The 26,682-nt window shown below is 47.0% G+C and overlaps 13 protein-coding genes across 13 annotated transcripts; 2 read left to right on the forward strand and 11 right to left on the reverse strand.

The window, feature by feature from the left end:
• Positions 1 to 1,197: 1,197 nt before the first annotated feature.
• FSST1_004583 (uncharacterized protein) lies at positions 1,198 to 1,749 on the reverse strand (the record flags this gene model as incomplete). Its single annotated transcript, XM_083230772.1, has 1 exon — positions 1,198 to 1,749. One exon carries the CDS (start codon positions 1,747 to 1,749, stop codon positions 1,198 to 1,200), a length of 552 nt encoding a protein of 183 aa, XP_083088013.1.
• A 787-nt stretch (positions 1,750 to 2,536) lies between these two features.
• FSST1_004584 (uncharacterized protein) lies at positions 2,537 to 3,151 on the reverse strand (the record flags this gene model as incomplete). Its single annotated transcript, XM_083230773.1, has 2 exons — positions 2,537 to 2,770; positions 2,843 to 3,151. The coding sequence occupies 2 exons, from the start codon at positions 3,149 to 3,151 to the stop codon at positions 2,537 to 2,539; spliced, it is 543 nt and encodes a 180-aa protein (XP_083088014.1).
• A 973-nt stretch (positions 3,152 to 4,124) lies between these two features.
• Positions 4,125 to 4,721, reverse strand: FSST1_004585 (uncharacterized protein; the record flags this gene model as incomplete). Its single annotated transcript, XM_083230774.1, has 1 exon — positions 4,125 to 4,721. The coding sequence occupies one exon, from the start codon at positions 4,719 to 4,721 to the stop codon at positions 4,125 to 4,127; it is 597 nt and encodes a 198-aa protein (XP_083088015.1).
• A 659-nt stretch (positions 4,722 to 5,380) lies between these two features.
• FSST1_004586 (CHAT domain-containing protein) lies at positions 5,381 to 7,525 on the reverse strand (the record flags this gene model as incomplete). The annotated part of the gene is made up of 1 exon (XM_083230775.1): positions 5,381 to 7,525. One exon carries the CDS (start codon positions 7,523 to 7,525, stop codon positions 5,381 to 5,383), a length of 2,145 nt encoding a protein of 714 aa, XP_083088016.1.
• Positions 7,526 to 7,571: 46 nt separating this feature from the next.
• FSST1_004587 (uncharacterized protein) lies at positions 7,572 to 7,907 on the reverse strand (the record flags this gene model as incomplete). The annotated part of the gene is made up of 1 exon (XM_083230776.1): positions 7,572 to 7,907. One exon carries the CDS (start codon positions 7,905 to 7,907, stop codon positions 7,572 to 7,574), a length of 336 nt encoding a protein of 111 aa, XP_083088017.1.
• Positions 7,908 to 9,086: 1,179 nt separating this feature from the next.
• FSST1_004588 (WD40 repeat domain-containing protein) lies at positions 9,087 to 11,086 on the forward strand (the record flags this gene model as incomplete). Its single annotated transcript, XM_083230777.1, has 2 exons — positions 9,087 to 11,014; positions 11,062 to 11,086. 2 exons carry the CDS (start codon positions 9,087 to 9,089, stop codon positions 11,084 to 11,086), a joined length of 1,953 nt encoding a protein of 650 aa, XP_083088018.1.
• Positions 11,087 to 11,232: 146 nt separating this feature from the next.
• On the reverse strand, positions 11,233 to 13,164 carry FSST1_004589 (caspase domain-containing protein; the record flags this gene model as incomplete). The annotated part of the gene is made up of 1 exon (XM_083230778.1): positions 11,233 to 13,164. The coding sequence occupies one exon, from the start codon at positions 13,162 to 13,164 to the stop codon at positions 11,233 to 11,235; it is 1,932 nt and encodes a 643-aa protein (XP_083088019.1).
• A 286-nt stretch (positions 13,165 to 13,450) lies between these two features.
• On the reverse strand, positions 13,451 to 13,825 carry FSST1_004590 (uncharacterized protein; the record flags this gene model as incomplete). The annotated part of the gene is made up of 3 exons (XM_083230779.1): positions 13,451 to 13,627; positions 13,680 to 13,743; positions 13,809 to 13,825. The coding sequence occupies 3 exons, from the start codon at positions 13,823 to 13,825 to the stop codon at positions 13,451 to 13,453; spliced, it is 258 nt and encodes an 85-aa protein (XP_083088020.1).
• A 231-nt stretch (positions 13,826 to 14,056) lies between these two features.
• On the forward strand, positions 14,057 to 15,130 carry FSST1_004591 (uncharacterized protein; the record flags this gene model as incomplete). Its single annotated transcript, XM_083230781.1, has 5 exons — positions 14,057 to 14,120; positions 14,171 to 14,431; positions 14,505 to 14,719; positions 14,781 to 15,034; positions 15,082 to 15,130. 5 exons carry the CDS (start codon positions 14,057 to 14,059, stop codon positions 15,128 to 15,130), a joined length of 843 nt encoding a protein of 280 aa, XP_083088021.1.
• Positions 15,131 to 15,239: 109 nt separating this feature from the next.
• Positions 15,240 to 18,725, reverse strand: FSST1_004592 (heterokaryon incompatibility protein-domain-containing protein; the record flags this gene model as incomplete). The annotated part of the gene is made up of 1 exon (XM_083230782.1): positions 15,240 to 18,725. The coding sequence occupies one exon, from the start codon at positions 18,723 to 18,725 to the stop codon at positions 15,240 to 15,242; it is 3,486 nt and encodes a 1,161-aa protein (XP_083088022.1).
• Positions 18,726 to 19,438: 713 nt separating this feature from the next.
• FSST1_004593 (uncharacterized protein) lies at positions 19,439 to 21,298 on the reverse strand (the record flags this gene model as incomplete). The annotated part of the gene is made up of 1 exon (XM_083230783.1): positions 19,439 to 21,298. The coding sequence occupies one exon, from the start codon at positions 21,296 to 21,298 to the stop codon at positions 19,439 to 19,441; it is 1,860 nt and encodes a 619-aa protein (XP_083088023.1).
• A 494-nt stretch (positions 21,299 to 21,792) lies between these two features.
• FSST1_004594 (uncharacterized protein) lies at positions 21,793 to 23,240 on the reverse strand (the record flags this gene model as incomplete). The annotated part of the gene is made up of 2 exons (XM_083230784.1): positions 21,793 to 23,017; positions 23,068 to 23,240. 2 exons carry the CDS (start codon positions 23,238 to 23,240, stop codon positions 21,793 to 21,795), a joined length of 1,398 nt encoding a protein of 465 aa, XP_083088024.1.
• Positions 23,241 to 24,841: 1,601 nt separating this feature from the next.
• Positions 24,842 to 25,816, reverse strand: FSST1_004595 (DUF1996 domain-containing protein; the record flags this gene model as incomplete). Its single annotated transcript, XM_083230785.1, has 1 exon — positions 24,842 to 25,816. The coding sequence occupies one exon, from the start codon at positions 25,814 to 25,816 to the stop codon at positions 24,842 to 24,844; it is 975 nt and encodes a 324-aa protein (XP_083088025.1).
• Positions 25,817 to 26,682: the final 866 nt, after the last annotated feature.

Below are 26,682 nucleotides of genomic sequence, written 5' to 3' on the forward strand. Positions count from 1 at the left end.
GATGTCAGCCTTTAGTACCGTCCGTTGACCACACGGATTGTCTGGAACTCGGTAGTGTGGTCAGAGTTAGGATCCCGACAAAGAGTCAGGATTCACACTTGAGCGAAAGCCATCCAAGAAGTGACAATAATACGATCAACGGAACGTTACTAATGTAGGAATGCTAGCTCTGTAGCCAAAACAATGGACGCACACATGAGATCGAGCGCCCGACATTCCTGGCATTTACTCCGGCTGTATTCAGTGATTGGAACCAGTGAGTCCATTTACCATCATGCTTATATCTACTGCGCGCGCCTGCCGAGATTCCGGTAGTTGCGGGCGTAGTATTACTTCTTCCAATCCTTTAATTCCGGCAGTCGTAAGCTGTATAGGATATTGTACTCGAAAATAAGCGTCTTCAGCCCTGCGTTTGGCCGTAAAGATCCGACCACTCTCCATCGGTCGGTTAGTGCTTATGATTCGTCTGTCCTCCATAACCGTGGTTGAGGTTCGCTATCAGGCCAGTCGATCGCTGTTGTTGGTCGATTGTAGGCACATGGGAGTTTCAGCCGAGAAGTAATGGTCACTACGCTTGGCCTCGTTCAGAACGACCTTCCGGGATGACATATCGTCTCTGGACCATGGCACGAGGGTTACCTATAGGGAGTCGACAATGTTTGGATGAGCCGAGAAGAATATCATCTGGAACAGGTCTTCCATCGCGAGATAACGCAATTGAGCGCGAGGAACCAGCGTAGTCAGGCTTTAGTGCCCAGTACTGGAGCGTCATATGAGTCTTTGTAAACCCTTGCGCAAGAGATTGTCGAATGCTAAGTGATATGACAAACGACGAAAGATTGCGTTTGCGGTCTTGGAGTCGTGACTGCAGACCAGTCAGGGATGTGCCAGAACCGATGTAGATAGAGTCATGATTTCTGCAATGTATGTAGCTTAAAGACGTCCAAATAAACCGCCGGTCGAATAGATTTGGGAAAAAGTGGTCCGTCATCCGCCTCTAGATCAATGAGAGGTGTTTCAGTCAGCACTCAACATCTTCGAAAGTAGAACGAAATATGGTGGGCTGTACCAGAACTATGAGGGCATGGGGTAATAGGTAATGACGGCAGTAAATTCAAGGGTAAATCCATCGTTGAGGATAGCCAGTACTTCGGTTGAGACTACGTTATATATAGTCCAGTTACTATACACGGTCCCTCAAGCAATAATATGTCCATCTCCACGGTCCATAACATCGGGCTTCCTCACAAGAGCCTTCTTGACCAGATCCTCCGCATTTTCAATATCAGCTCGACTGTAATATCCCCACTGCTTATTAGATCTTCTACCATAAAGCCCATGCCAGTACCTGACCCTGTTACCAAAATGAGTGGCAGTAATCATATACACCTCCTTGACATAGTCCTCAGCCGTTTCTTTAGTCCAAATAGCGTTGTGTCTGAAAGCAAGGCTGAAACCCAGGAACTTGTCGCAATGCGTGGCGTCGGCGGGAATTTTGGGAAGCCCAGGAAGCATGAAGCAGTAGAATGCTGCTGCGTTGGTAGGGGAGATGGCGGCGTGATCTGGACGAGGGGTGGCAGGGGTGATGAGGATGCGCTTGTCAGCGCTTAGAGCAGAGGATTCGACGCGGCCTTCAAATTTGCTTGATAGAGTGTCGAGGTAAGTGTTGTAGAGGTCGATGGTGTTTAGGTCGTTTGGGTCGAGAGGCGGGTAGATACTGAACCCGCAGTCGAATTCGAGGACACGCATGGTGAAGAAAGATATCTTTTGAAGAAGAGATGGTGACGATGATGATGGTGGATGGCCTGCGAGTAGATTTGCTGTCGAAGAGGTAGAATGAGTTAACTGCTTGAGCATTGGAGGGAGAACAAAGGAATTTCGAGCCAACTTATACTTACTTAAACATCAAAGAAAGACTTTATCCCGAGAAGTGTATTCTATGTCCATGGATCAGATCATGTGGACACCGTTTTGGTATTTAAAATGTGCCCAATAGATGCACAGCAATAAAGTATAATACTAAATTTTAAGTTGTTGGTTTCGAGTTCCCCGCGTTGGTAGAAGATATCTTGACCAAAGATTATGGTCACTTGAAGCAGAACTCCAAACCTTGAACATGCTAAACATCATCGATAACACCTGACTTGGGTCATTTGTTTATTTAAGCTCAAAACAAAGATATTCGTTTCCCCTCAATTGGGACAAATGTGTATTCATTCCTACAATTCTGTGACCCTTTGACTCCTAGTTCCTGTTGTCTTCTAAAGTTCCTGCCAACCAGTCCAACTAAGACATCCGTTAACTCCTGAATGCATGACCAATCCTCCAGAAAACTCAACCTAAAAGTTGTAGTATTCGTCAATGTGCTCGTATCAAAAAAAGCAATATGCTCTCAAAATCAGACTTCCTAACACCGTCGCTGTGGTTCCTGATATCCAGACAAGACAGGAAAACATTCGTTCTATCTTGATCGCCTACCATCTGTTAGACAATCGGCGTGCGTGACATGGGCCAACGGAAGGAAACTTACGTTGACTTAAGACCAAGCAGCAGGCAGATAAGTCTGGTCATACATCATCCGATAGAACTCGACTCTCTTCTTAACACTCAAAGTAGTGAAATCAGCCCCCGCGTCGAACAGCGCAAAGCAAATAACACGGGCTTGCATGGCGTCGATATTGCTATCGTTGCCGCGTTGGTAGGCGTAAGCCAGAGGAGATCGATCACAATGCTGTGCTTCCTCTCTGGTAGTGTCGGGGTCTGCGTTTCGCTGTAGCAGAAGAAGGGTAGTCTCAACTCTCATTCTGAACAGAGACTCTCGTAGGGGACGGCATCCCCCTACCATATAGAACGAGGTGTTCACCCAACGGTGGGATCCCAAGTCTTTGGGAATGTGTTGGTCAATAGGCGCCCCGGCATCGAGGCATAGTGATAGGGTGCGCAGATTGTTGGTAGCGCATGCGAATCCTAGAGGGAACCAGCCCCGGATCTTGGTGCTTTTGTACAGCTCTTTGATAAGCATGGTGTACATTGTCTTGTTGGTTCGCACCAAGCGACCGGCGCTTCGATAGGGCATTGTATGAAGAATCTTGACGATCAGGTCGTAGGGGAGCTCCGCCAAAGGGAAACTAGTAAGCGTAGTAATCGACATTTTGAAGTTTGGAGTGAAGGTGCGAGTAAGGATAAAATCAACGACTGTGGCTCTGCCGATAGATGTGATAAGGGAGATGTTCAGGAGATCAACAATATAACGAAGATGTTATCCGTTGATAGGGAAGTCCTTGAAGAAGGAAAAAGGAAGAAGGATGGATGAGTAGAAAAAAACAATCTCTATCAGAGGAGTAGGCAAACAAACGGTGGATAGACCGCGAGTGAATGCGAGCGTCTGGCAGTGGCAGGGCAATGATGCAGTCAGGATACCGAGGAAACGATTGGCTAGTTGACGTTAGTGTGTATACTAATATGCAATAGCAAACGGGCTTTGGCGAATAGAATGAGTCTGGTAAGTTGGAAATATCAGATTCAGATAGTACGCTTGGTAAACTGCTTCGTAGAGTGTTTGATAGAGAGGTCGATAATCTCTAAGGGGGTCTTGGGACCTTATATATGATAGAGGAACACGACGGATTTAGAAAACAGATTTTTGTTCGTTTGAACGAGTCTATAAACCGTCCGGATGATGGAATAGAACTGCAGCACGATGTTTTGTTCTGTGTGAAAGAGTATTTGTACTAGACGATCGACAATATATACACATCGTAGGAACGCGGATGAGGATGCATTCTTGATCACCGGAACAAGTCTGATGCTAATTTGGAGGACAGAACAAAACTACGCAAACTCACTTTCATCTGTGTTCAGATGCTTTACTGTAAGAGAACAGATAAATTCGTAGATAGTAAGGGGCTCTCAAAGGTGACCCTGAACTGGTGATGCAGGGTCGGAATTGTTTAGTACCCGACCGTAGTAACCAGGTAAACAGATGAAAACACATCACAGTGCAAGACGAGGAGATTTATCAACTTGAGAAAGAAAAAAAGACTTGAGAATTACAGAATTCATGTCTATTGTATAGATAAACTAGAAACTCGGCGATAAAAGACACAAGACTACTAGGAAACACTCTAGCAAACCGGATGAAGACAACAACATGGTGCCCCAACTTGAATAGAATCCAAATGATCTCTATCGAGCTGCAGAAAAAGAGATTTCTCATCAGCGTCGGCATCACGAAGCAGTCTAATCATCGCCCTTCCTGCGCGTCGCCAGTAGTCATGATGCGGCATCACGAAACCTTGCTCATTCCACTTCTTAGGGATGCGCCACTGAGGAATACCCGGCATCATCACCAACTGAAGAGCCATCTGCAGAGGTGAGTCAAAAAGTACGGGCATTCTGACACCGTGATCATTTGCAAAGTTCGGATCTGCGCCGCGCTCGAGAAGCCACTGCACAACGCCGACCTGGTAGAACTGGATAGCGGTATACAGAGGTCTGTTGAAGCGCTCTTGTAAACGATCGTCGATGCCTTGGGTTTCGGCTTGGAAGCTTCGTTCGAGGGTGAGGATGTTGCCGTCGCGACAGGCTTCGTAGATGTGTGCGCGGGCGAGGGACTTGGACTTGGAGGCTTGTTTGTAGACCTCGTTGATGAGGATGCTGTAGAGGGGACTGCATGTGCGGGCGAGACTTACCTTACATTGGAATGTATCGGTAAAGTTCATGATGATGATGAGAATCTCCGGGGGCATGGTATGGAGATTGGGGGTAGAGTTGGAAGGAGCCATGGTGAATGGAGGGAAAGATTCCATTTTGGAGTAGTAGATCTCTAGTATAGTCGAAAGAATGAATTGCTGATTGTTTTTTTTTCGATCAACTGGGAGGGCGGCTCTTTTCAATCGTCTAGTCCATGGCCTGGTGTTGATATCTTGGCCTGTTCTGACCATTTTGTACAAAGCATGCCGAGCTGGGAAGTTCTTTTCAGCCCAGCTGCCCAAATTATTCGAATACAAGCCTTTGTGATAACAAGAACGCCAGATTATAACAAAGACAGCAACAATGAAACTGGACTCAAATAGTGTCCCGTTATTGACCTGCCTTGAACATGGTCAACCACAAGCTAGGGCACAAAGAAAGGGCCGGGAGCATGTAAAATGAAACCGGCAACATCTCAGAGCAAAAGACAAAGAGATGCTCAAACGTATTACGCTGTCGAGGAATTTGAGGAAATTTCTTCTTGCGAGTCTCCAATCCCTTGTTACGTCTCCCGTCAGCTGCTACAGCAAAGAAATAGCCTGCTGGTCAATTCTCTACGTATCGGCATCCTTTGACTGGCGGTCACAAGAACTTTCAAAAAAGGGAGTCGACATAAACGAACCATTAACTATACACCAAAGTGGACGAACGGAACCCAATAAAGCGGCCCCATATCATCTTCGTCGTCGCAAGATATGATATCTCTCTTTTCATCTCCCTCAATCTGTTCCAACTTTCTCTTTCTCGTTTCCAAACCTCTTCCTCTCCAACTATCGCCAAGCTCCCTCGACCATTCATTACGAAGATGGCGTGCTGCCGAATGTAGTCCACGACCGACAGCTTCATCATTGATGCCACGATCCCTGAGACTCTCATACAATACCCTTGCCATATCGACACATGACTTGTCGTTGACTTCCCACAAAGTACCCACCACGTGCCGAAATCCTGCTAGTTGACAGGCACTGATTAGATGTATGCCTTCGTCTGAAAACCTCTCGTTATCGAGACGACCTGTTCCGCAGGCTGAAAGGTATGCGAGGAATGGCGGGCTGTCGTGCAGCTTTGTGTCGAAAAGCGTAGTAACTGTGAATGGATCGCTGCTCGAGTCATCTAGCAACAGCTTGCTGTCCAGAGGATTCTTATTATCACTATTTCCGTGACCTGCAAAGTGGAAGACAGTGCAGTCACGTAAATATGGGATAATGTCTTGTTTCTGCTGCCCCGGTCGGACAGGATCTAGAGACATTGATTTGCAGATGTCACCCACCAGAGAAACCTCTTGAGAAGCAAAGGGCAGATTTGCGCTGTAACCCTTTGTAGTCTCCATCGCGACAAGAAGAGCGTATTGAGTCTCGCGCACTGCGATTTCTCGACGTCGGCCCTGAATGATGGACTTGATAGAGGAGTTGTAGGAAGAAACAGCTCTGTCTAGGACTGTTTCAGTGGTCCCAGGGTAATAATCTCCGGCTGCATGAATGGCAAACTTGCTGAGACTGCCGGTCGGGATCCACCATACATGAGGCCAGTTACCTTCTGTTGGTATCCTGTCGTAACCCAGAAAGTCCAATACTGGCTTTGTCATAGATTCCCATAGCCAGCGTAAAATCTGCGGCGACCCAAGAGCATCAGACGGCTTTTTTCTCAAACCACCCCAAGCTGGGTCTGACGATGACTTATCCCAGCCTTTGCTAGATACGTGAGCATCCCAAACGTTGAAGTTGCTGTTAGAAATAGGCTCGTTCGTCGCCTTGAGAGAGGCAAACGTTTGCTGGAAAGAAACAGAAGGCTCAATCTCCTGCATCTGATACGCGCCCTCTACATCCGACAGGGTAAGCTTCGGTAAAGGTAACAGACGAAGCTGATTTGACTCAACGATTATCGCGTCGCAACGGAACCTGCTAACGTTGACAACCACTATAGGCCCGCTTTCTGCAGCGGCTTTCATCGCTTCTTCTGTAGGCGGAATAAGATAATCTTCGAAGCCAGGCTCCTTGCGGATTCTGTTTAGCAAGTCGTCTAGCTTCTCATCAGCTTCCTTCCGACGATCTGACTCGGTCTCCCAAGTCTCCTCAGGATCTTCCAGAGCATCAGTGTACTGCATGGGATCGTCGAGTGCACCCCGAACACTGTTCAGTTCCTCTGCATACTGTGGATACTGGGCTTGTAAGCTCGCGCGATCAGTCCTCATTTCCTCCGTAGATTGAGAAAGGACTCCTCTTCCCTCCTCAAGGATCGTAAGTACCACAGACAGGTCCTTTCCTGCGTTTAAAGCTACTGCAGCGGCATCGGATGCTAACCCAGAAACTTGACCAAGCATATGTAGCTTGTCCGAATGTTCGTGCGACCGGAAGATAAGTTTATGGAAAAGAGCAATCGCATAGGTAGAAACTTCGTGGGCCAGGCCCCAGTCCGGAATATCAGCACAGTAAGATAAGACATCATCTGCGGCTCGAATTCGCTGAAGAGTTGGTGCTTGCTCAGCATGGACAGCGGAGATATGGCATTTTATGCATTCCTCGAGTTCGTCCTTTGTTTTAGTTGAATGGTACTTGTGCCCCAAATGAGTTCCCAAGTTCTTCAATCGGCCAGCCAGTCTCGGATGGTTTTTTGGTGTTAGATCGACGGCTTCGCGGCTTACTGATATAGCCTCATCGATATAACCTTGGAGTTCAGGATCGGATCTAAACCCCCCCCTCCAGTGTAAGTGACCCAAAGCGACGCCAAGTTTGTTCAGGAGTGAAGCACGTAACGGATTTTCTTTATCAATCATCTCGAGAGCTTCACGAGTGCAGTCGACTGCCTCATTTAGATCCGATTTAAAGCCCTTTGACCGTGTCGAGTGAGTCCCTAGCAACTAGCACGGACTCGAGAAGGTCATCCACGGACTTTTGTCTGAGGTATCTGTCGTGAAGCTGATAAGAAAGATTATGCACAATTCTGCCTCTGCTGGGAAGTTCATATGGAGCTATGTCGACAGCTATACGTAGAAGTCGGATGCCTTCGTCGAGGTAGACTACCGCTCCGGTTCTGGAGTGCTTTCTGCTAAGCTGTTTGGCAAGGCGAGCCAGATACAATGGCCGGTCTGGTGAGTTCTCTGGGATGTCATCAACCGCGCGTCGTACCTCCTGTATTTTTTCTGCTGAGTTTTCCATTGTTTCGTTTTCATTGCCTTGTTGATAGACCAAATGAGATAAGAGTCTTTGTGAGAATTGGACAGGGCTGTAAACAATGGATGTTCCACTATGTAGTGGTGGGGATGATCTGAACATGATTAGCATTGCTAGCTAAAATCTTACAGGGATTAAAACCCTTATTATGCACGTAAACGCCCGTAACCATCACCGGAAATGAGCATGCATGCATGATAAGCGCAGTAACATAGGCCAGTTTACGAATAAGAAGGAAGGACTTTTGACGGCGCGAATTAATTCTGCCGATTACCCATAAACGAGCAGTGGTGACATATTCTCGCCTCGTCAGACTGCTGGAAGTGCAGTTAGTGTTGGTAGAGCTCACAATGCCACAGTCTTGTACAGACGCCGCGTCTGAAATAGATCTGGATGAGTATTTGTTGTTTCTCGATAGATCTCTCAGACATTGCTCTACTGAAGCTCAGTCGTTGTTTCGCCTAGTCGTCGGTTCTGCCCTCTGTCTACAACACACTCTATCAATATCGACGCTCTCATCATTACTCCGAGTGCCCGAGCATGTCATCATCCAGCAACTCGATTTATTTGATTCGGCTATCGGTACTCCAAGATCCGTCGATGAACTACTGCAACCTTTTCCTCCAGCCCTCAAAAGCGTGTTGCTCAATTCGGGAACTGAGTACTCAATCAACCCAAGGTCTGCCCATGATGTCTTGGCCACGAACTGCTTTCGTATAATGGAAGAGTTCTTAAGAACAAACATATGCGGAATACTGTTGCCTGGCGCAGATAGATCAGATATTTCAAGGGATGAGATTGACAAGTTCATTCCCCAAGCTCTTATTTACGCCTGTACCAACTGGGTCGCGCATGTCCAGGGAACGGGCGTCAAGGAAGCCGATGACGGAAGAGGATTCTGCTTCTTGCAGAGTCATCTACTGCATTGGTTGGAGGTGCTAAGTCTGACTGGCAATGCAACAGAAAGTATTCACATGATTCAAGCCCTCCAAACAATGCTACATGCAAGTCTATGCTGGCATATGCTCTCTTCACTCGCTGACAATTATATAGGATGCTGGTAGCGAAATGCTATCTGCGTTCCTCAAAGACGCGCTACGATTGATATACCGCAACATGTCAATAATTGACCTAAGCCCCCTACAGATCTACTCGTCAATGGTCATGTTCGCTTCGAAGGAAAGCACTGTGGCCACATCTTTCAGTCATTCGATTCCATGTTGGATCCCCTTGCTACCGGAGCGTCAAGCTATAGAGGACGACAATCGACAAATATTGGAGGGTCATCAAGGTTCGGTTACCTCGTCGGTGTTCTCTCCGGATGCATCCCTTATCGCCTCCGCCTCCGAAGATTTTACTGTGAGGATATGGCGTGTGAGCGACGGAAAGTGCTTACACAAGTTGGTAGGCCACAAAGATGCCGTATTTTCTGTCACGTTCTTTCCAAAAGGTGATATTGTATTCTCTGGTTCTCTAGACAAGACAGTTAGACTGTGGTCTGTCGAAGATGGTAGGTGCATACAGGGTTTAAGGGGTCACCACAGTGAGGTCCATCAAGGCGCCGCATCACCCGATGGCAAACTGATCACCTTCTGTTCTTCATTCGAAAAGGATGATGGCTCTGGAAAGATTTGGCTATGGTCGGTACCAGGACACAAGTATCTACGCCCATGGAAAGGACATTGGGGAAGTGTCCATTGTATCAACGTCTCATCCAATTCGGAGCTTGTGGCTTTTGGAACTGCAAACGGACTCATTCACATATGGCGAGTGAAGGATGGAACATGCCTGCATACTCTGAAGGGACATGAAGAGCCCGTATACTCAGCGGTTTTTGCTCCTGACCTTTCCTATCTGGCCTCAAGCTCTGCTGATGGCACAGTACGTATATGGAACTTTGCAGAGGAGCAATGTCAGCATGTATTCGACTGTCAAACGTGGACTACTACGATTTCTGTCTCTCCAGACTCAAAACAAATTTCGGCTGCGTCTTCGGAGAACGTCATACAGATATGGAACGTGGAGCAAGCCCGCTGTGAGTATGAACTGATAGGGCACAACAGCTATGTCAACTCAACTGTGTTCTCACCGGACGGAAAACTGTTGGTCTCAGGCTCCCACGACTTTACAGTTCGTGTGTGGCCTGCAACTGCTCCTCCGAAAAAGCAAAAGTTGGATGACAAGCCTCGTGGACTAGGAGCAATTATTGTCTCTCCCGATCAATTTATAATAGCATCAGCTGAGCTTGCCGGGTCGATAAAACTGTGGGATTTCCGGGAAGGGGGTATGATTAGAGAGCTGAGAGCAGCAGGGTGTGACTTCCTTCATGTGGACGAGTTTAGGTTCTCCCCGGACGGGAAACTTCTACTTGTCTTTGGCTATTCATCTGGAAGCGTCGGTTGGCTGTGGTCCGTTGATGACGGTGAATGCATTCACGACTTCACAGAGCATGAGTGGAGTGCCAACCATGCAGCGTTCTTGCGAGACTCGAAGACTGTCATCATAGGTTGTGATGACTATGTAATTCGTCGGTGGAACATTGAGGATGGCTTCATGGAAAACCTAGTTGGCCACGAATCAGCGATATCTGTGGTATCAGTATCAGACTCTGATATTATTGCTTGTGGTGATTATGGTGGCATAGTACGGCTTTGGGATCCCCTTGACGGAACCGTCTTGCACAAGTTGCATGGCCCTGAAAACAAAACAACAACTGCAGTGTTTTCTCAGCGAGGAAAACTGCTTGCAATATCGTACTCAGACAACACCATACGTATATGGAACACAAAGAGTGGAAGCTGCACAAAGGTATTGACATCGACTGATGAGATAGGCTCTGTCGCATTTGCGCCCAACTCATCGTTTCTTGCATCAACTCACAGTGACAACACGGTTCGGCTATGGAGTATTGAGGATGGGACATGTTTACACGCTCGAACATTCCCTCGTGTTGGGAGTTGCGATATTGAGTTTGATGGAAGCGGCTCTCAGTTGGTATTCGACGCTGGCCAGCTGTCGATTGAAGGTTTAGGCGCCGTAGATCCGGCCATCGAATTGGTTGACACAGGATTTGCATTGAGTGAGGACTCGAGGTGGGTGACTTGGCGTGGAAACAAGATATTGTGGTTGCCAAGCTCAGTGCATCCATCTTGCTGGTTGATTAGAGGATCTACGGTCGCAATCGGTTGCACATCAGGAAGGGTGATAGTCATCAGATTTGGGGATGTTCCAGTCTAAGTAGAAGGAAGATACACCATGTTTTAATAATTGGAGTTAGGATAGTGATAATAAGATCATTGTTTGTCTGTAATCATATCTGGGACATCGGAAGTGTAGTCCTCAGCGGAAAATTGAAAGTAACCCACTGTTCAGCTTCTTTAATCACTGATCGGGATACTTGACCCTTTCGCTTCTTTGGCAACCCCCCAATCTTGGGAAGCTCCAACAGGTCAAAAGACGTTGGGTGAGATGTTACAATTACCTTCAAAGTATCATCGCACTGCCTGAGCCCACTCGCCCTCATCTCTTTGGGTACCATGGTCCTCATCTTCTTGTTGAATCTTCCCGTAAAACCCTCTTCATCCTTCAATGGAGGGATAACAGCATGCCCATAGAATACATTCTCCACCTGCCAGAAAGGGCCAAGACTGAAAATGTGAAGATATAGTTCTTCAGAGGTTTTGTTTTGCACGGTCAGCTCAAACATGTACTTGTTGCTGGCATCCTCTTCGACTTCGACTGCGGTATGGGGACTGAATCTGGTTTTGGACCGAGTCAAGATGCCAATGTCAAATGAAGATGAAAACTTGGATGATACAGTGTCATTTTTGAGCGATTTTGCAAATTCGTATCGCACGATGTGTTCGAGAAGGGCAGCAATGTCCTCTGGACTGACAGCATCCTGCTTCAACACAGGTAGATTCTCGAGTTGCTTGCCGTCCTTGTTGTATATCTTGTACTCATCGCTAACAAGTTGTAGAACGAACCAAAAAGGGCGCTTTTCTGATGCAGGATACGCGGCAAGTGAATATCTCCGGAAAGCTGCAACCAACTCTTCAGGATTGGGAACCTCATCACTGAAAGCTATAGCAAAATCATGGAAGCATTGCTTGGTCTGAGGCTCAGCAACGCATTTAGTATCCTTCATCTTCTCCACGCCAGTAAGATGCAGCACGGATGTAAGAGGACCGAGGTTACTGAGGCTAGCAGTTATAACATTATTGTGCAGTGCGTCGTTGTCGTCGACTACCCCAGAAGGATACAGAATAAAGTCGTCCCCTTCTCTGAACCCATGTGCATGTCCAGCTTGTAGGAAAACAGCATCCTGTCCATCTTTGTAGGCGGGTATGACAGGGCGTGTCGTTGCTAGAGTATGCGGTCCAAAGAACTCTTGGTTCTTATTTCCGTATAAGGCTGGGGTCTGCTCTAGTTCGTTTTCTTTGAAACTTGGCGAAAGGCGATATAATACGTCTCGATGTCTTTTATTCATCCCAAAGTCCTTGAGACAGCGCGCTAGGAAGAAAGATAATGCACCGTGTTCCACTCCACCCTGGATAATCTCTGTTGCTTCCTCGTGAGGACCACAGGCTGCGAGAATAGCGTAGCCACTTGGATCGATTAGCCAACTAGGTTGCATAGATACATCTCTGTAACCTGAACGGGTCTGTTCAGTAGTCTCGGGAGCTTCATCATCGTTGGCGACAAAGGTTTCAGCATTGAAAGGAAGGAACCGAACTTTTTTACGTTCTAACCGGTAGATGCTCGAAGAAAAACAGCAGTCCAGAACAAGAGTGACGACTAGTCCCTTGTTCACCATGGCATTGAGCGATATAGCCAATCTATGGCCTCCAAGTAGCTGAATCATGGTCGCATCTTTGTTCAGGAGAGCAAATGCCAGGTCGCCAGTTCCGTGATCCGAGAATTCGCTCATCGGTGCTATCCTACTGCCGTGTCCTGAGAAATGGATATAAACACAGTGACCAGGCTGTGCGGCCGCTGTGACTTCTCTGATAGCAGCTGTCACATTGTTGTAGGTTGGCCAGTGAGCAGGATCTTCCTGAAGTCCAGGTTTGTCCGGTAGCGAGCTTGGAGTAGCAGTGAAGCACTTGATATCGGTTGGAATAGTATGTTTTTGGAGCAGTGACTGGATCTGCTGAACATCTCGGACACAGCCACTCAAAGGCTTGTCTGGATAGGCGTTGATTCCTACCAGGATCGCGTGATGGGTTGGTTCGTCTGCCATTATAATGAGGATAAAGAGTTGTGTGTAATTGTCTCATTGCAAATGTTGTTCTACCCCACAGAGCGAGGAGAAGTATCAAGCTTATGACAGGGATAAATGACCTGTTACTGCTCTGTAATCACATTCTCAGCCGCACAGCCTGATCTTGTCCAAATCACAAGACCTTGTCATCTTGTGCATGGCCCCCAAGCCAAGCCAGAAACTGCACTGCGCCCAAAAGCCTGCATGTCGTTCATCCACATTAAAAGCCCCGCGCACCGATGATACCCTCCCCTCTTTTCCTTCCTCAATTCGGGTCCAGATTATCGAGGCTTATCATAGCCTTGTTTTGAAAGGGTCTTCCATCGCTGTAGCAGAGCGTACACTTTCCACCTACTGGTGGCGTCGCTACAAGAAAAGGCCCATCGCGAGACCCGTCATTTCCGTTGTAATAGACACTGTCTCCAACAGTGAAACCAGAGACCTGAGAGTTCTAGTCAACTTATCAATTCTAATAAGCGAATCAAGGTTCATACCTGCGCATATGCTCTCACATGCGGGCGCTTACCGCCAGCGATGACTTCAGTCGAATCTTGATCCCTAAGGATAGGATGTCAGATTGATATCAATACTCATATCGATCAGTTAAAGAAAGGGACACTGACTCTTCGTTGTTGGACATTTTAACTGTAAATCACAATTGAAAAAGTGATAACCAACGACTACTGGGATTCTCGCACATACATATAGTGCTTCGCCTCCATACTGAGCATCCCAACGTGTTGCCACACTATTGGCTGCGAAACGCCATGCTGCATATTGAAAAAATGCCTCGCCATATTCAAGGTCAGCTTACCAGCACTGAATCCCACCATCAAGTGTTCTTATCGTCTATACCCCCTTCAACGACGGAATGACTGCTGCACCTCCCATCCTTCCGGTTTCAGCTCATGCCGCGAAACCTCGCGGCAGAAATAGTACGACTCAAAAGCCCCTGCACTGATCCCCCTTTCTAATAATCCCACAGTTGAGGATTTCAGGCCAGGATATCCGAGATTTACTTCACTTATCTCCTCTCATGATTCCTTCTTTCTGTTTCGGCGGTTCAGCAGGCTGCGAGCTCGCCTTCTCTTGATCAAGCAAGACAAGTTGGCTGTTCTGGAAAAGAAACTTGATGATATTGATGATGTTGAGCCGGTCGATATCTTCCTTGGAAAGAGCCGTATCGATAGAAACCAGGATCGGCTCACCGTATTAGCTGACATAGAATCAAATCTGGCTGGGTATGGTAGGCGCCACCTCTGAATAATGAAAATGGTAGAAGCTCATGACTCCTGCAGATGATTTATTAGAGAGAACAGAAAGAACTCTCAGCTTTGGTCGTGCTGAGTCAAGAGACATACAAAGCCTAAGCAACTGGGTCGTTGGCAACGAATCTGTGGCTAGAGATGAGACATCTTATCTGTCAAACAAGAAGGATCTATTCTCGCTATCGCCCAAGATAGATAGTGCCACCACTCGGTTCGAAGACTGGATAGAAGATAGAGTGGTACAAGTCTCCCACCTCTTTAACTTAGTAAGTCAAACCATCAACATCACCAGCGGCCACCCCGAAACGTCCACTAACAAGGTGACAGGACATTCTGGGTCGTGATGCGTCATCAGATCGAAACGTCTTTATACACTCTGGTCCGTTCATCAAACGCGCAGCAAAGGCATTGCTGATATGCCTGACCACGGTGTTACTGCTGCTTCCCATAGTCATTTGTAACCTGGTTTCCGATCTTGCTATGCGTCTATTGATAATAATGCTCTCGACTGTCGTCTACCTGATCGTACTCTCTGGGTTGACTCGTGTCAAGACGATTGAGCTAATTGTTGCTGGGACAACGTAAGTGGCTTCTTGGATATCTAGTATCGAAACTAATGATATAACAGATATGCCACTGTTCTAACTGTTTTTGTATCAGGAACAGACGGGAGATAAAAAATGTTTCCCCCCGAAGTCTTTCACAGATGTCCAAATAAGAATTTCATATTCATCCAACAGCTTAGAAGTGCTATTTTATAAGAATATTCTTCATGTCCCCTGATATCTATGACCATTGTATCTCTCTGAGTACTGATATGTTTTCCCAACCCGAAAACCCCCTTTGTTTCAGTATACGATCAGCATCACTTTCAAGAGTAGCTGATCCTTGAAAGAACACTTCTCGTTTGTAAATGAACAGTTCACTTGGCCGGCCCTTTTCCAGAACACGAAACACAGAATCATGCTCCCAGGCTACCTTACAAATCTGCTCTGTAAGTCTGAAATTGGTGCCCGGTCGATTGAATAATTCCAAAAATGTTCCAAGGCCATTTTCTATCGCTTTGATTGCTTCTGCTTCAGTGACATCCGTTTCTGATCTTTGAAGTCCGAGCAACATCTGGTAACCGGAATCACAAGCTCTTGACTGTTCAAGTATGTTGTTCGTGATCTGAATTTTGCTTTTCGAGTTGTTGGTCAAGTATGTTAGGGCTTGTATGCCAGCGACAACGGCTTGTTTGGTAAGAAGCTCTGTAATTTCGACATCGGATGCCCAATTCTCAAAGATCACCTCCAGTACCGGTATGCCTACCCTGATAGCCAATTCAAGCATCTTTTTCGTTACGTTGATAGGCCTGATGCAGTAGTGGAAAAGAAGTTGAAGTGTCGCTGGACCTTTTGCCACAGCACGTACAAAGAGGTCACTATCTAACTCGACTTTAGAAGGACACACCTTGAGCAGAGTCTCGAGAGTGCGCGGGTCATATGACTCAGCAGCGTATATGGCCTTTCTGATCATATAAATAGGGTCGAGACAATCGTCAAAGAGGAGCTGCGCTGTTTCTGGTCCTTGCGCGGCTGCTACTATGAAAACACTCCCACCTATTCCAGCTTCAATTCCGGGAGACATTTGTAGGACCCTTTCGAGGGTCTCTCGACCCGCCCGTATTGCTGAGCGGAGCAGCTGGTCAGTAATCAATACACCGCCATCGCACTCATCGAAGAGACACTGAAGTGTTGTCGGACCCTTTGCTACGGCCGCCCCTAAAGCATCGTCGTCTATACGAATGGCGCGTCTGGGTGTCTCAAGAATGATCCGTAGTTTTTCAATGCCAGCTGAGACAGCCTTGACCAAAACCTCGTCTGGTATTGTGATCGGATACTGACAGTGTTGCAGAAAAAGCTTGAGTACCTCCGTATTTTGGTCAATAGCTTTGATAAAGGTAATCGCATCTAATTCAACAGGTTTTCGGAAAGCCTCGAAAATCAAGTCTAAAAGCTTTGTAGGCTCACTTGGGCTATATGTCATCAAGTTGATTAGAAGCTCCGGCCCGGGGTCGATTTCCAATTTCAATCGTTTAAGAAAGGATTCTAGGCCATGATAGTTTATGGCGATCATCCAGGAAGCAATGCTCCTTAACAAAGGCGGGGGTATCTGTTGCCGCTGGAAAAAATAATCGAATAGATCAGGAAAGTTCACAAGAAGCCTCTCAGCGATCTGAAGATCGATGAAAAACGAGGTTTCACACTTGCTTAGGTATATGTTGACATGATGGCTTCCATATCCCAGTATTTTGTGTAGGGCAATGTCGCCGACTTCTTTTAGTATACCCTGTCGGCTGAGAAATACCAGTAAAGAATGTGCTGTGTTCTGTTGTTCAAGCTGGTTAATGAGGAGTCGTGTCGATATGGCAGAAAGCTGGGACTGCAATTCCCGTATGGAGACTATCGAGAAACCACGGATAGGGCTTCGATCACCATAGATGTAATGGCACAAATCCTGAACAATCGCCTCCTCTTCCTTTGTGTAGTCAGCCTCAATCGCGTTGTTGTCCATATCCGATGCCATTCCTAGTAATGCATAAGCCCTATCGCGAGGGTCTGAGGCTTCGCTTCCTTTGAATTTGTACAACAGGGTGCAGATATTTCGACCCTGGGCCCACCAGGATGTGTCTTTTGAGGGGCCAGGCATGATATCCAAGACAGCCCTGCATTGTTCGCTGACGGGTGAGCCGATGATATCAGGTAGGAGGGCAAATAGCTTTGCCTGTATCTTGCCCAGATTGCTTTCGATGACGGCTCTTTTCGCATTGGAAACCTCCTGCAGAATCCATACCCTCATGAACCAAGGACTTTCCATAAATGTGCACAATCCGTTAATGAGCCTTGCGTTATCAGTGAGACCAAAACTGCTTTCAACTTCATGCCATGCATCTTTCCACCGTGGATCCTCGCGAGGCCATTTCCGGAATGCCTCGAAAGGAAGTTGTTTCGCAAACCGATCGACTACCGTCTTGAGCAAAGCAGCATCGCCGCTCAGATAGCCAAGCCATACGATGACATTTTCGGCTTTTCGGTAGATTTCCCCCATGTGGTTGACTTGATGACTGCGCTCCTTGATGTTGCTCTGGTCGATGCATAAAGCATCAACCCAGAGTATTCGATCTTGGTCTTGTTGCCTCAAATGTTGCAAAGCATCATGTAGGCTTGTCGTGATGGACATTGTTTTACCGTCGACGGTAATCTCGCTGGGCGTGCTTTGTGTGCCCCAGACATATGAAAGTGCTTCATAAGGAATTATACTCCCTTCCTCGTCAAGATAAGCCTGGAATAGATTGCATCTTAGTGGAGACTGAACGCCTCGCTCGAGTTGGATTAGACGGAAGCCTGGCCGTTCAAGTCCAAATGGCTCGTAAGAGAACAGATCTGTGAATCGATACTGTTTTTGAAGTAGATTGGAATCTATCTTGCTGGCGATCAACATGGCGTAAATAACTGCAGCCATCCCTGATCGTTGCTCCCTTGAAGTGTTTTCGAAAGTGTTGGTTGTTGTTGTTACACCGCAAATTGCCAGGAAAGGGAGTTGGGGCTTCAGTCTCGCCGCTGCCCGTTCGAAACAGAGGACTTTGCTGTCGCGTCCCGTCTTGACAAGATCATTTTCGGACAGATGATCTTGCGAGGATGCAATTTTACCATGTAGAACCCTGAGAGATTTGCTCCAGGCCAGGTTTTCTTGTTCGTTTGCAGTGCTGCAAATAATCAAGGCTTTGTTGAACAATTCTTCTTGACATTCCCGACGACCTGGCGCAGACCTCAAGCTATCGACGACGGATTGGATAGCATATGGTGGACGACTCATCTGATGAGTGACAGAAATGCGATTGAGAAGACTTGTCTGGCTAGCATCGAATTGGACTAGGCCGGGTTCAATGCCCTGGGGAGCTCCAACGACAATGTCGCCTGTCTTTGCAATACCATCTGCAGGTGCTATCGCGTCTACTCCGACCAAGAAACCGACCCGGATGGAAGGAAACTCTGTGAGGAGATTACTGACTGTGTTGTAAACAAAGAGCGCAGTGTCAGAATCATGCCCGCAACCACCGGCCAAGACGAAGTGGTGATGGCCAATTTTGCCAAGAGTACATAGCGCTCCAGAGTTTTTGAGTACGTATTCAGAGTGTTTATGCTGTAACAAGATGACAGCTGTCTCATAATCTTGTCTGAGAGGGGCCACCAGAGCGATTTGATACTGATGTTTGTCGGGGGTTTCCATGGCAAGATATTGCCAAGATTTGTTGAGGAATTCGAATGAGAACGAGAAGGAGAAAGAATGATGACGATCTCTGGGCAAGAGTTACAAGGGTCACTGTAGCACAATTAATTGGGTCTTGGCCAGGCTGGTTGGTGGTAACACTCACCTATCCAGTCGGACCCCTGCATCGCAAACATAGCCCAAATGTTTGACGAGGAAGATATCAGCAAGTAACGATAGAAATTGTTATTCGAGATATTCGATTCTATTCTCATGAAGGAGTGACATCAAAAGCAATATATATGAACTGTGATGATGCTTAAGCCACCAAGCGTGAGTGATAGATAGACATGTCATGTACTTGCCCGATCGCTAGGGTATCATCTACTTGACTATATCAAAGGTGAGAATGATAATAAAGTACTTCTACAACATCGTGTGATGTGACACACTTACTACTTCTATTACAAACACCATTTCGCTCACTAGTGCTCTTGGAAAGTAGGTAAAATTCAATTTTTACAAACAGGTAAGTAAATTGCTACACATATAGGCATGATCAAAAAAACTCCTTAAAGAAAGAAAAAGCACACTTTTCAACTTACCAAACCTGCAAATCAATCACACAATATTTCCTTCCTCCAAACCTCCAACTCCTAGGAGAGTGCCAAATCGTAGCATCATACTACAAATGGTCAGCTTAATCCCAGTCTTCGTCCATACCTTCTTCTTCTTCATTGGGCAACCGACTCGTCGCCGGATTCGTCCAAATCTTCATCCACCCCCATGTCATGCGCTTCAGTCGCCTCTTGTTCTTGACGTTTTCGAGCTTCCAACTCTTCCCACTTCGTCCATTCCTGTGAAAGCCTCTCAAGAAACGCATCGTAGTCATAATCGAACCACGAGTGCCGTCCGTTCTTAAGACCCCAGGAACGTTCCCACCCAAATGTCATAGCCATAAAGTTCTCATCTATCAACTTTCCACTCTCGTGCTTCCAAAAGCTCCTCCCCTCTTTGATCCACGGGTAAGGAGGATGCTCTACAGAGATATCCTGCTGCTGTAAATACTCTTCCTCATAGAACACGGTCCATGGGTTCCAGTAAAACTCAAACTCAAAGCGATGGACTCGTGGTGGAGAGCCGTAATCGGTTGAGAGGTCATAGAAGACAGGACGGAGAGGATCGCAGATCAACTGCCAGCACTTCTTTCCGTCACGAGCCCTGTCCAGACCCCCAAGCGACTCTGCCATGGTGGCGATACACCGCAGAGCTTCAAGGATGCCTTGAAACGCTTGCGTCTCGGTGTCGTCGATGAAATTGTACTTCTCCAGAAGCTTTATCTTTTCTCCAAAGATATCAGCAATTTCGCCGTTGTATGCCTCTTTCCAGGCCTGTGTCGGATCCAGTACGGCAAGAAAAAGGTCCCTAGCCATTGTACCCAAGTTGGGTCGGTGCTTCCACTTCCGGCGCACAAAGTGAAAGGTTTGTTCATCAACCAGTGACCAACCTACCCAGCTGTCCATGCTTTGAGGGCAACCCCCTAGTGTTGGGTCGTAGCTATCCTCTCCTCTCCGTTGGTTGTGGCCATCGTGCCGTTTGTAGAGTTCGAGCAGAACTCCGAGGAAACGAGGTGGGCATTGAGGCTTAATGGCCGTGTTCATTGGAGTATAGATCTCATCTTCATCACTACCCCGAAATTCCTCGTCGACGTTGAGGTTGTAAGGGATGAGACATCCATGGCGGAGAAGCATGTCAATCATCTGACAAATCCCTTCGGTGCGGCTCCTGTCGCCAGTGTAAGTGCTCTTGTGGAGAGTAAAAATCAAAATCTCAGGCATGCTCAAAGTATTCAACCGAGCACTCAATTCCGCTTCACTCTGTCGCTCCAGGTCACGTCCTGGTAGTTCCAAGTTCTTCTCAAGGTGTGGCGGTTGTTCAAAGGCGCTGTACCCATTGTCCAGGAGCCATTGCAGGGCCTCAATAGACTTGCTGATAGGTACCGAGCCATTCTTGACTGATTCTAAGAGACAATCAATAGGTCGGTGAACCAGATGTCCTTTCTCGCCTTTGCATTCGCACTCTTTTTCCAGATCCCAGTGCGTGTCCGGTGCTGCTCCAAACTCAACACACCGCTCCATTGCGTCGAGATCACTGTGCTCAAGAGCGGAGCGAAAGGCGTAACAGTTATCCGCAAGATAGAACGAGGGGCGGACACGATGAAACAAACTGGAAGAAGCCAAGGCAAGGTTCTTCATGTCTCGAGCTGAGAGAATGTTCGTGCACACAGCAACTTTCTCTCGAGTCTTGAGCCGTGAAAAGTAGGAGTGCGTTGGAGACTGTGTTAGCATCCGGTCAAACTCAGATTCTGTTGGAGACTGACCTGGAGACTGGTCTGGAGTCTCGAATTCTGAAAAGTCAGAGTCTGTTGGAGACTGCTGTGGCGTCTTCTCTGTTATTTCAGTCGCATTCAGGATCTGGAGAATAACCTCGGTGGGGAGAAGAGCCAGCTTCCCTTCCTGTCGAGGTTGAGTAGGAGTGATCTCTGAAGATGAGATCTGAGTGGTGGAGTTCTTGTCTTGGTGGTGGTTAGACATTTTTGCGGTGTTGATTCGTTGATTGTTGTTAGAAGTGTTTAGTTGTCGATAGTTCGTGTTGCTTGTGGTTGCGATTGTGAGTTGTTGTTGTTGTTGTTGTTGATTATTTTCAATAGTTGACAAGCACTACTTATACCTAGAGATTTTGAACAATCCTACTGAATCCATCTCACCTTGAGAAAGCATTCCACAAAGCACATCGAGAACAATCTCAAAATCAAAGACCTTGTTCAGTAAAAACCGTATCAGTGCGGTGGTGTTTTGACCTATTTATGGAGGGACTAGACCGAATCGGTTGTTTGACTCAAGAACATGACACTTTTACTCGGTGAACTCATTTCAAGACAAAGGTGTCTTCTTACTTTTTGAAAGAGAGTATTGAAGCTCAAAGGCGGAAAAGTTAGGTATCAGTGGCTGAGCAAGATGATTGAACAGATTTATGAAATTATGGCTAGTCTTGCCTCTAAAGGTATTGCTTTTAGGATATCATTCTATCATCGTCCTCCCCACCCTGATAACTCTTTATGACACGCATCCCATCCATCGAAATACGGCGCTCTGGCCTCTCCTCCAACTTTTGAACCTGAAGATCTCGCAAGAGACTCAAGCATCATATTACCCCAAAGCCAACTGGCAGGTCCCTTACCAGGATGTAAACCGTCTTGGTACAGACTTCCAAGAAGATGTATTAGCTTGGACCACTCAAACATCTCGTGTCCAGCTTGTTCAGCGACTGCCCTTCCTAGACGGTCCATCTCCATCATTATCGCATCTTCCATACCACTCTCTTTGTGAACTGTCAAAGCTCGGAACATAATGGGAACGTCCTTACCAAACTCATCATTGAGACGTTGCGCAATCTTCTTGATGCGCGCTGTTACGAACCGGACTTCTTCCCATACCATTTTTCGATGATTCAAGGTCATTGGCTTCTCGCCCTCGTTGTGCATCGCCTTGCCGCTCAGCCAGAACGCCTTCTGGTCCCATAATCCATTCTGCCAGAGAATCAAATCGGGACGACCAGCAGGGCCATTAATGGGTGTCTCGTGGGGTTTCCAGAACTTATCCCAGCGTTCCTCCCATGCGACATCTTTCATGTTCTCAATCCACCACCAGTCTGGTCTGTATGTGAATGAACCGGCGGAGTGGTAGTAAATCAACGTGAGGTTGAAGGCGGGGATTTCACATAGGCCTTTAGCTTGACGGGCTGTGACATCCTGGATAGGGAGGTTGATCTTGCCACCGAACTCTTCGCAGAAGAATTGTGTCATGTAACGATCGACCGAGTCACCAAACATGACTACACGACGACCCCAGAGCCAGCCCAGGCCATTTGCTTCTTTCATGTCGACAAAGTCGTCGGCTGTTGCGTTGAGAGGCGGAATGCTAACTTCTTTGTGTCGACGACGACTCTCGACAACAGCCATGCGCATCCATTGTTGGGGGTTTCCATCTGCATTAAGAAAGTCGGGCTCGACGGCGGTATCGTTGAAAACAAGCTCATGTGTGGGTGGGTACGCAGCGTACTCTGGTGGTTCAGAGTTGAGAAAGTCTTCGGTGAAGGGAATCCATTGTGTATCCCTGTAGGCCTTCTTGTCTGTGGGGATGTAAAGGTACCCGGGACGTCGGTAGGGATCTACGCAGTTTCGAGTAACCTCGGGTGTAGGTTCTGGAGTGATTGTGCTTTGAGGTGTAGGTGTTGATACAAAGGAAGTTACACTTGAGGGTCTGTTAACAAAGAGTTGTGTCTGGGGGTGGAGAACACTTACGTTGGTTGCGACGAGCCATAGTACTGTTGGGCCTTTTGGTGCGCAAATTGAACAGGTGATGTAACAGAGTCGGAAAAGAATGTGCAAAGAGTGACAAGGAAGAAAAGGCCAACGGCAATACAAGTTCCTATCCTCAGCGCAGGGCGCGATGATAGAGTTGTGGCGACAGCCATAGCAGACGTAAGAAAAGGAGTGGAAAGAAACAAAGAAAGACAAACACAGTATCACAGTATATGGACTCCGGGCAGTGGGATGATAGAGTTTTAAGATATCTTGGTCTGCGAAATAAAGTGGTTCTTGCTGACGATCCAACATAACCCCCTGAAGTCAGCACGTACAGGGTCCATTTGTTCCCCCAATGGATGCTTATGGTATGATCTGATCCATGAGTCCGGGCTGAAGGATTTGGGAATTGTTATTCTAGTGGGCAGTGCGTTGTTGGTTGTTGGTTGTGGTTCATTGTGCTGTTACGCGGCTCACATGGACTTGGCGAAACAACCCTTGTACCGGTAGCCAAGATGCCGGCGTTACAGAAGCGAAGGGACCGTTTTCACTAGCCAGCCCTATAGTTTATGACGATCCGAGAGTCTAAAGCTTAAGACATGGAAGAGTCTGATTAAACCAAAGTTTGTTTTTTTGAGTTGGTGGTTAGCTATCAATCTAGACGCTTTAATCTAGACGCCATTCGTTGTTCACCTTGAACAATGGATTGTGAATAAAGCCACTTTGTGGAGACAAAGAAAAGGATGACGAGTACCGTATGTAGATCAGCAGGAGGCAATCCCCGAATCATCTTCGGTCCATAATAAAAATTCAAGCTTTTGCCAACAATTCGCTTATACCCAGGGGACGAAACATGGAGACAATATCCGTATTCCATATCAATTTTCTTTTTGTTTTGTATGAAGAGAGCTTCAGATTGAATATAAGATATGGGTAAGCCTGCAATGCAAAGGAAAGAGACTTGACATAATCGTATGATAACTAGAGACCTAATTGGTAAACTTCTCAAGACGTGATGACCCAAACAGGACATGACAACGTCTGACAGAATCCTTCGTCTCACCATTTATGGTTGTCTTAATTTCGCATGTTGTGCCTTGATGCATCCAACATGTCAATCCTTCTTACTCTATAGTTTTTGTCTCTTCGCCCAGACATGAGGCTGAACATGGCATATCTCTGAACACGGACCTCTGAATGTCGTCACCAGATTCTCAGATAAACAAAATTCTTCGATTTCGCTGCCCGGTTTCAACTCCTGTTTCAGACGCGAGAAAGGACCCGGAAATACACTCTGCCTGTCACATAGTGCCGGCCAAAACAGGGAACAGGCCTGTCAAGCCTGTAAGCTTGTAGCTTAGTTTAATTTTAAAAGAATGGGGGTCTTTTCGCTACTGACCCACCTATTGAGTTGTTCCTTTTCGTGATCCTGCGCCGCTTGCGCCGTTTTCTGGGAATAAAGATTGAGCATGTCTCTTCTTTAAAGTGAGACATTGGGGAAGTTTAACCTTTTGACCAAGCGCCACATCTTTACTGCTTCCTAGCCACAGACGGAAACAACTGTTCATGATGTGCCCTTGTCTTTGGTCGGGATAGTGGTCAAGATGATCTCTTCCCAATTGATACAGAATCCATCAAATGTATTCAGCAGACTCCATCTTTAAACGTCACAAATCATTAAACGTGCGAAATATTGAATGAATCTCAGATTTATTCCATGGGTATGTATCTACGTCATCCACTGATCTCTCACTCCTAGGTCAATCTCAATTTAAGCCGAGCGGACGAAGCGAGACTTGGTCTTCCATCCCCAAGCAGTGACATCACGCTTGCTCATGGCAGCAACGCTCTCATTGTAATCGCTGGTACCGTTGGAAGGGTCAGCATCCTTTGCCTCGCATTGGGGACCAGCATGAGGATCGCCGAGAGCACCAGTGACAGCAGCAAAGTGTTGCTTCTCAGCAGTGGTAGCAATCATGTTGGTGGCAGCCTCCTCAGTCCATCCGTTGATAAAGTCACCGTGAGAGCACCAAGCATCACCACAGGCGAGCTTGAAGGGTGCCTCGCCTTGCCAGCCGTTGGGAAGGACCTTGCGAAGGTCGTAGCGGATGCTGAAGCGCAGCTGGGGCATGGACTTGCTACCCTCGGGGCACCAGTTGGCGGTGCCGTAGTCGCGTGACTTGTATGCGGTCTCGAGAGTTTCCTCGTTGACACACTGAGGGAAGTAGAGAAGCTGCTGGAGATGGGTGTCGCAGGTACCAGTGGGAAAGCCATTGGCACCAATAGGGACAGCCTGGCTCTCACAAGTCCACTCAGCCTTGGCATCGGGAGGCATATCGGCCTGAGTCTTGGCCATGGCATCACCAGCCACCATCTTCAGGTTCTGAGGAATAGCGACCTCAGCAGGTGTCTCACCAAGGTTGTAGTACGCACTGAAGCGCATGACGGGAATAGGCTCGTATTTGGTTCCATCGGCGGTGTACAACGGGGTGGGAATCCAGTAGACGGACAAATCGTTGGGGTTCTCGGCGTTGGTGCAACCCGCCTGGAGCTCGGCGCTGGTCTTTGTGTCGACGGTGACGGCATCGGAGCCGAAGAAAGAGTGCAGATGAGACTTGCCGTGCTCACCGGGGAACACGATGGGGTCGATGTTCTTGAGCATGAAGGGGGAAGCAACGTTGACTTGGGTGTAGGCCTGAGCGGCACCCACTAGGAGGCCAGCAGCGAAGAGAACGGACGAAGACATTGTGGATGATGTAGAATGGATATGGACAGGGTTGTTTAAAGTAAAAGTAAAGGTGTAGTTAAATTTAATGACAGTCAATGTCAACGAATGAAAAGAATAGTGAAATAAAAACGAATGTTATCTGAGAATGAACTGGAGAGCTAAGGAAGAGAGAGATGCATAGATCACGAAGAAATCATGGTGTTTTAATACAACAACACTTCAGATGCCAAGTCCATCAGATAAGAATATCGTCCTTTCTTCAAAGTGTAATCTCCGTTGTTGTTTGGAGCTGAACTGGGTAAACCAGGTTAAGGCTGTCTTATTATTTGCGGAAGAATTCGTCGCTGGACGGATCTGTAACAGGGAATTTCTCGAAATTTGAGCGCTATTGGTCAATTATGGTTCGACCGAAAACATCAACCCTGCGATCAAGTTTTGAAACAAGGGGCGTAGCTGTATTTGGAGGTTTCCGTGTTTCAACTACGGACAATAGTGCTAAGCGATCTTGAGCAGCTGTGTTTAAACGCTGAGCTTTCAATTGATCAACACTATATAGCATAGAGAATAAGACTGAATGTAACATACAATCGTGCAATTCGCATCTTGCTTTACGGCGAAGATGGCTTTAGTAGCTCCATCATGTGTCCGGACTATTACGCTGCAGATTGTGTGGACATGGGATTCATAGTTTGCTCTTGGCAGAGCCGTAATATTTCCGTATTCCCTGCATTTCGATGGATTAAATATAGAACTAGGGGCCCCCTTTCCGGGTATTGTGCATTTCAATACGCGCAGCTGAAAGATATTACGTTTATTTCCCACCAATACTCTTTGCATTGTCTCAATACGTTTAGTTCTGTTCTTGGCCATTTGTATTTCTAGTG

Source organism: Fusarium sambucinum, chromosome I (assembly GCF_050947815.1).
Source record: "Fusarium sambucinum isolate potato_lamoka chromosome I, whole genome shotgun sequence".
Taxonomy (NCBI): domain Eukaryota; kingdom Fungi; phylum Ascomycota; class Sordariomycetes; order Hypocreales; family Nectriaceae; genus Fusarium; species Fusarium sambucinum.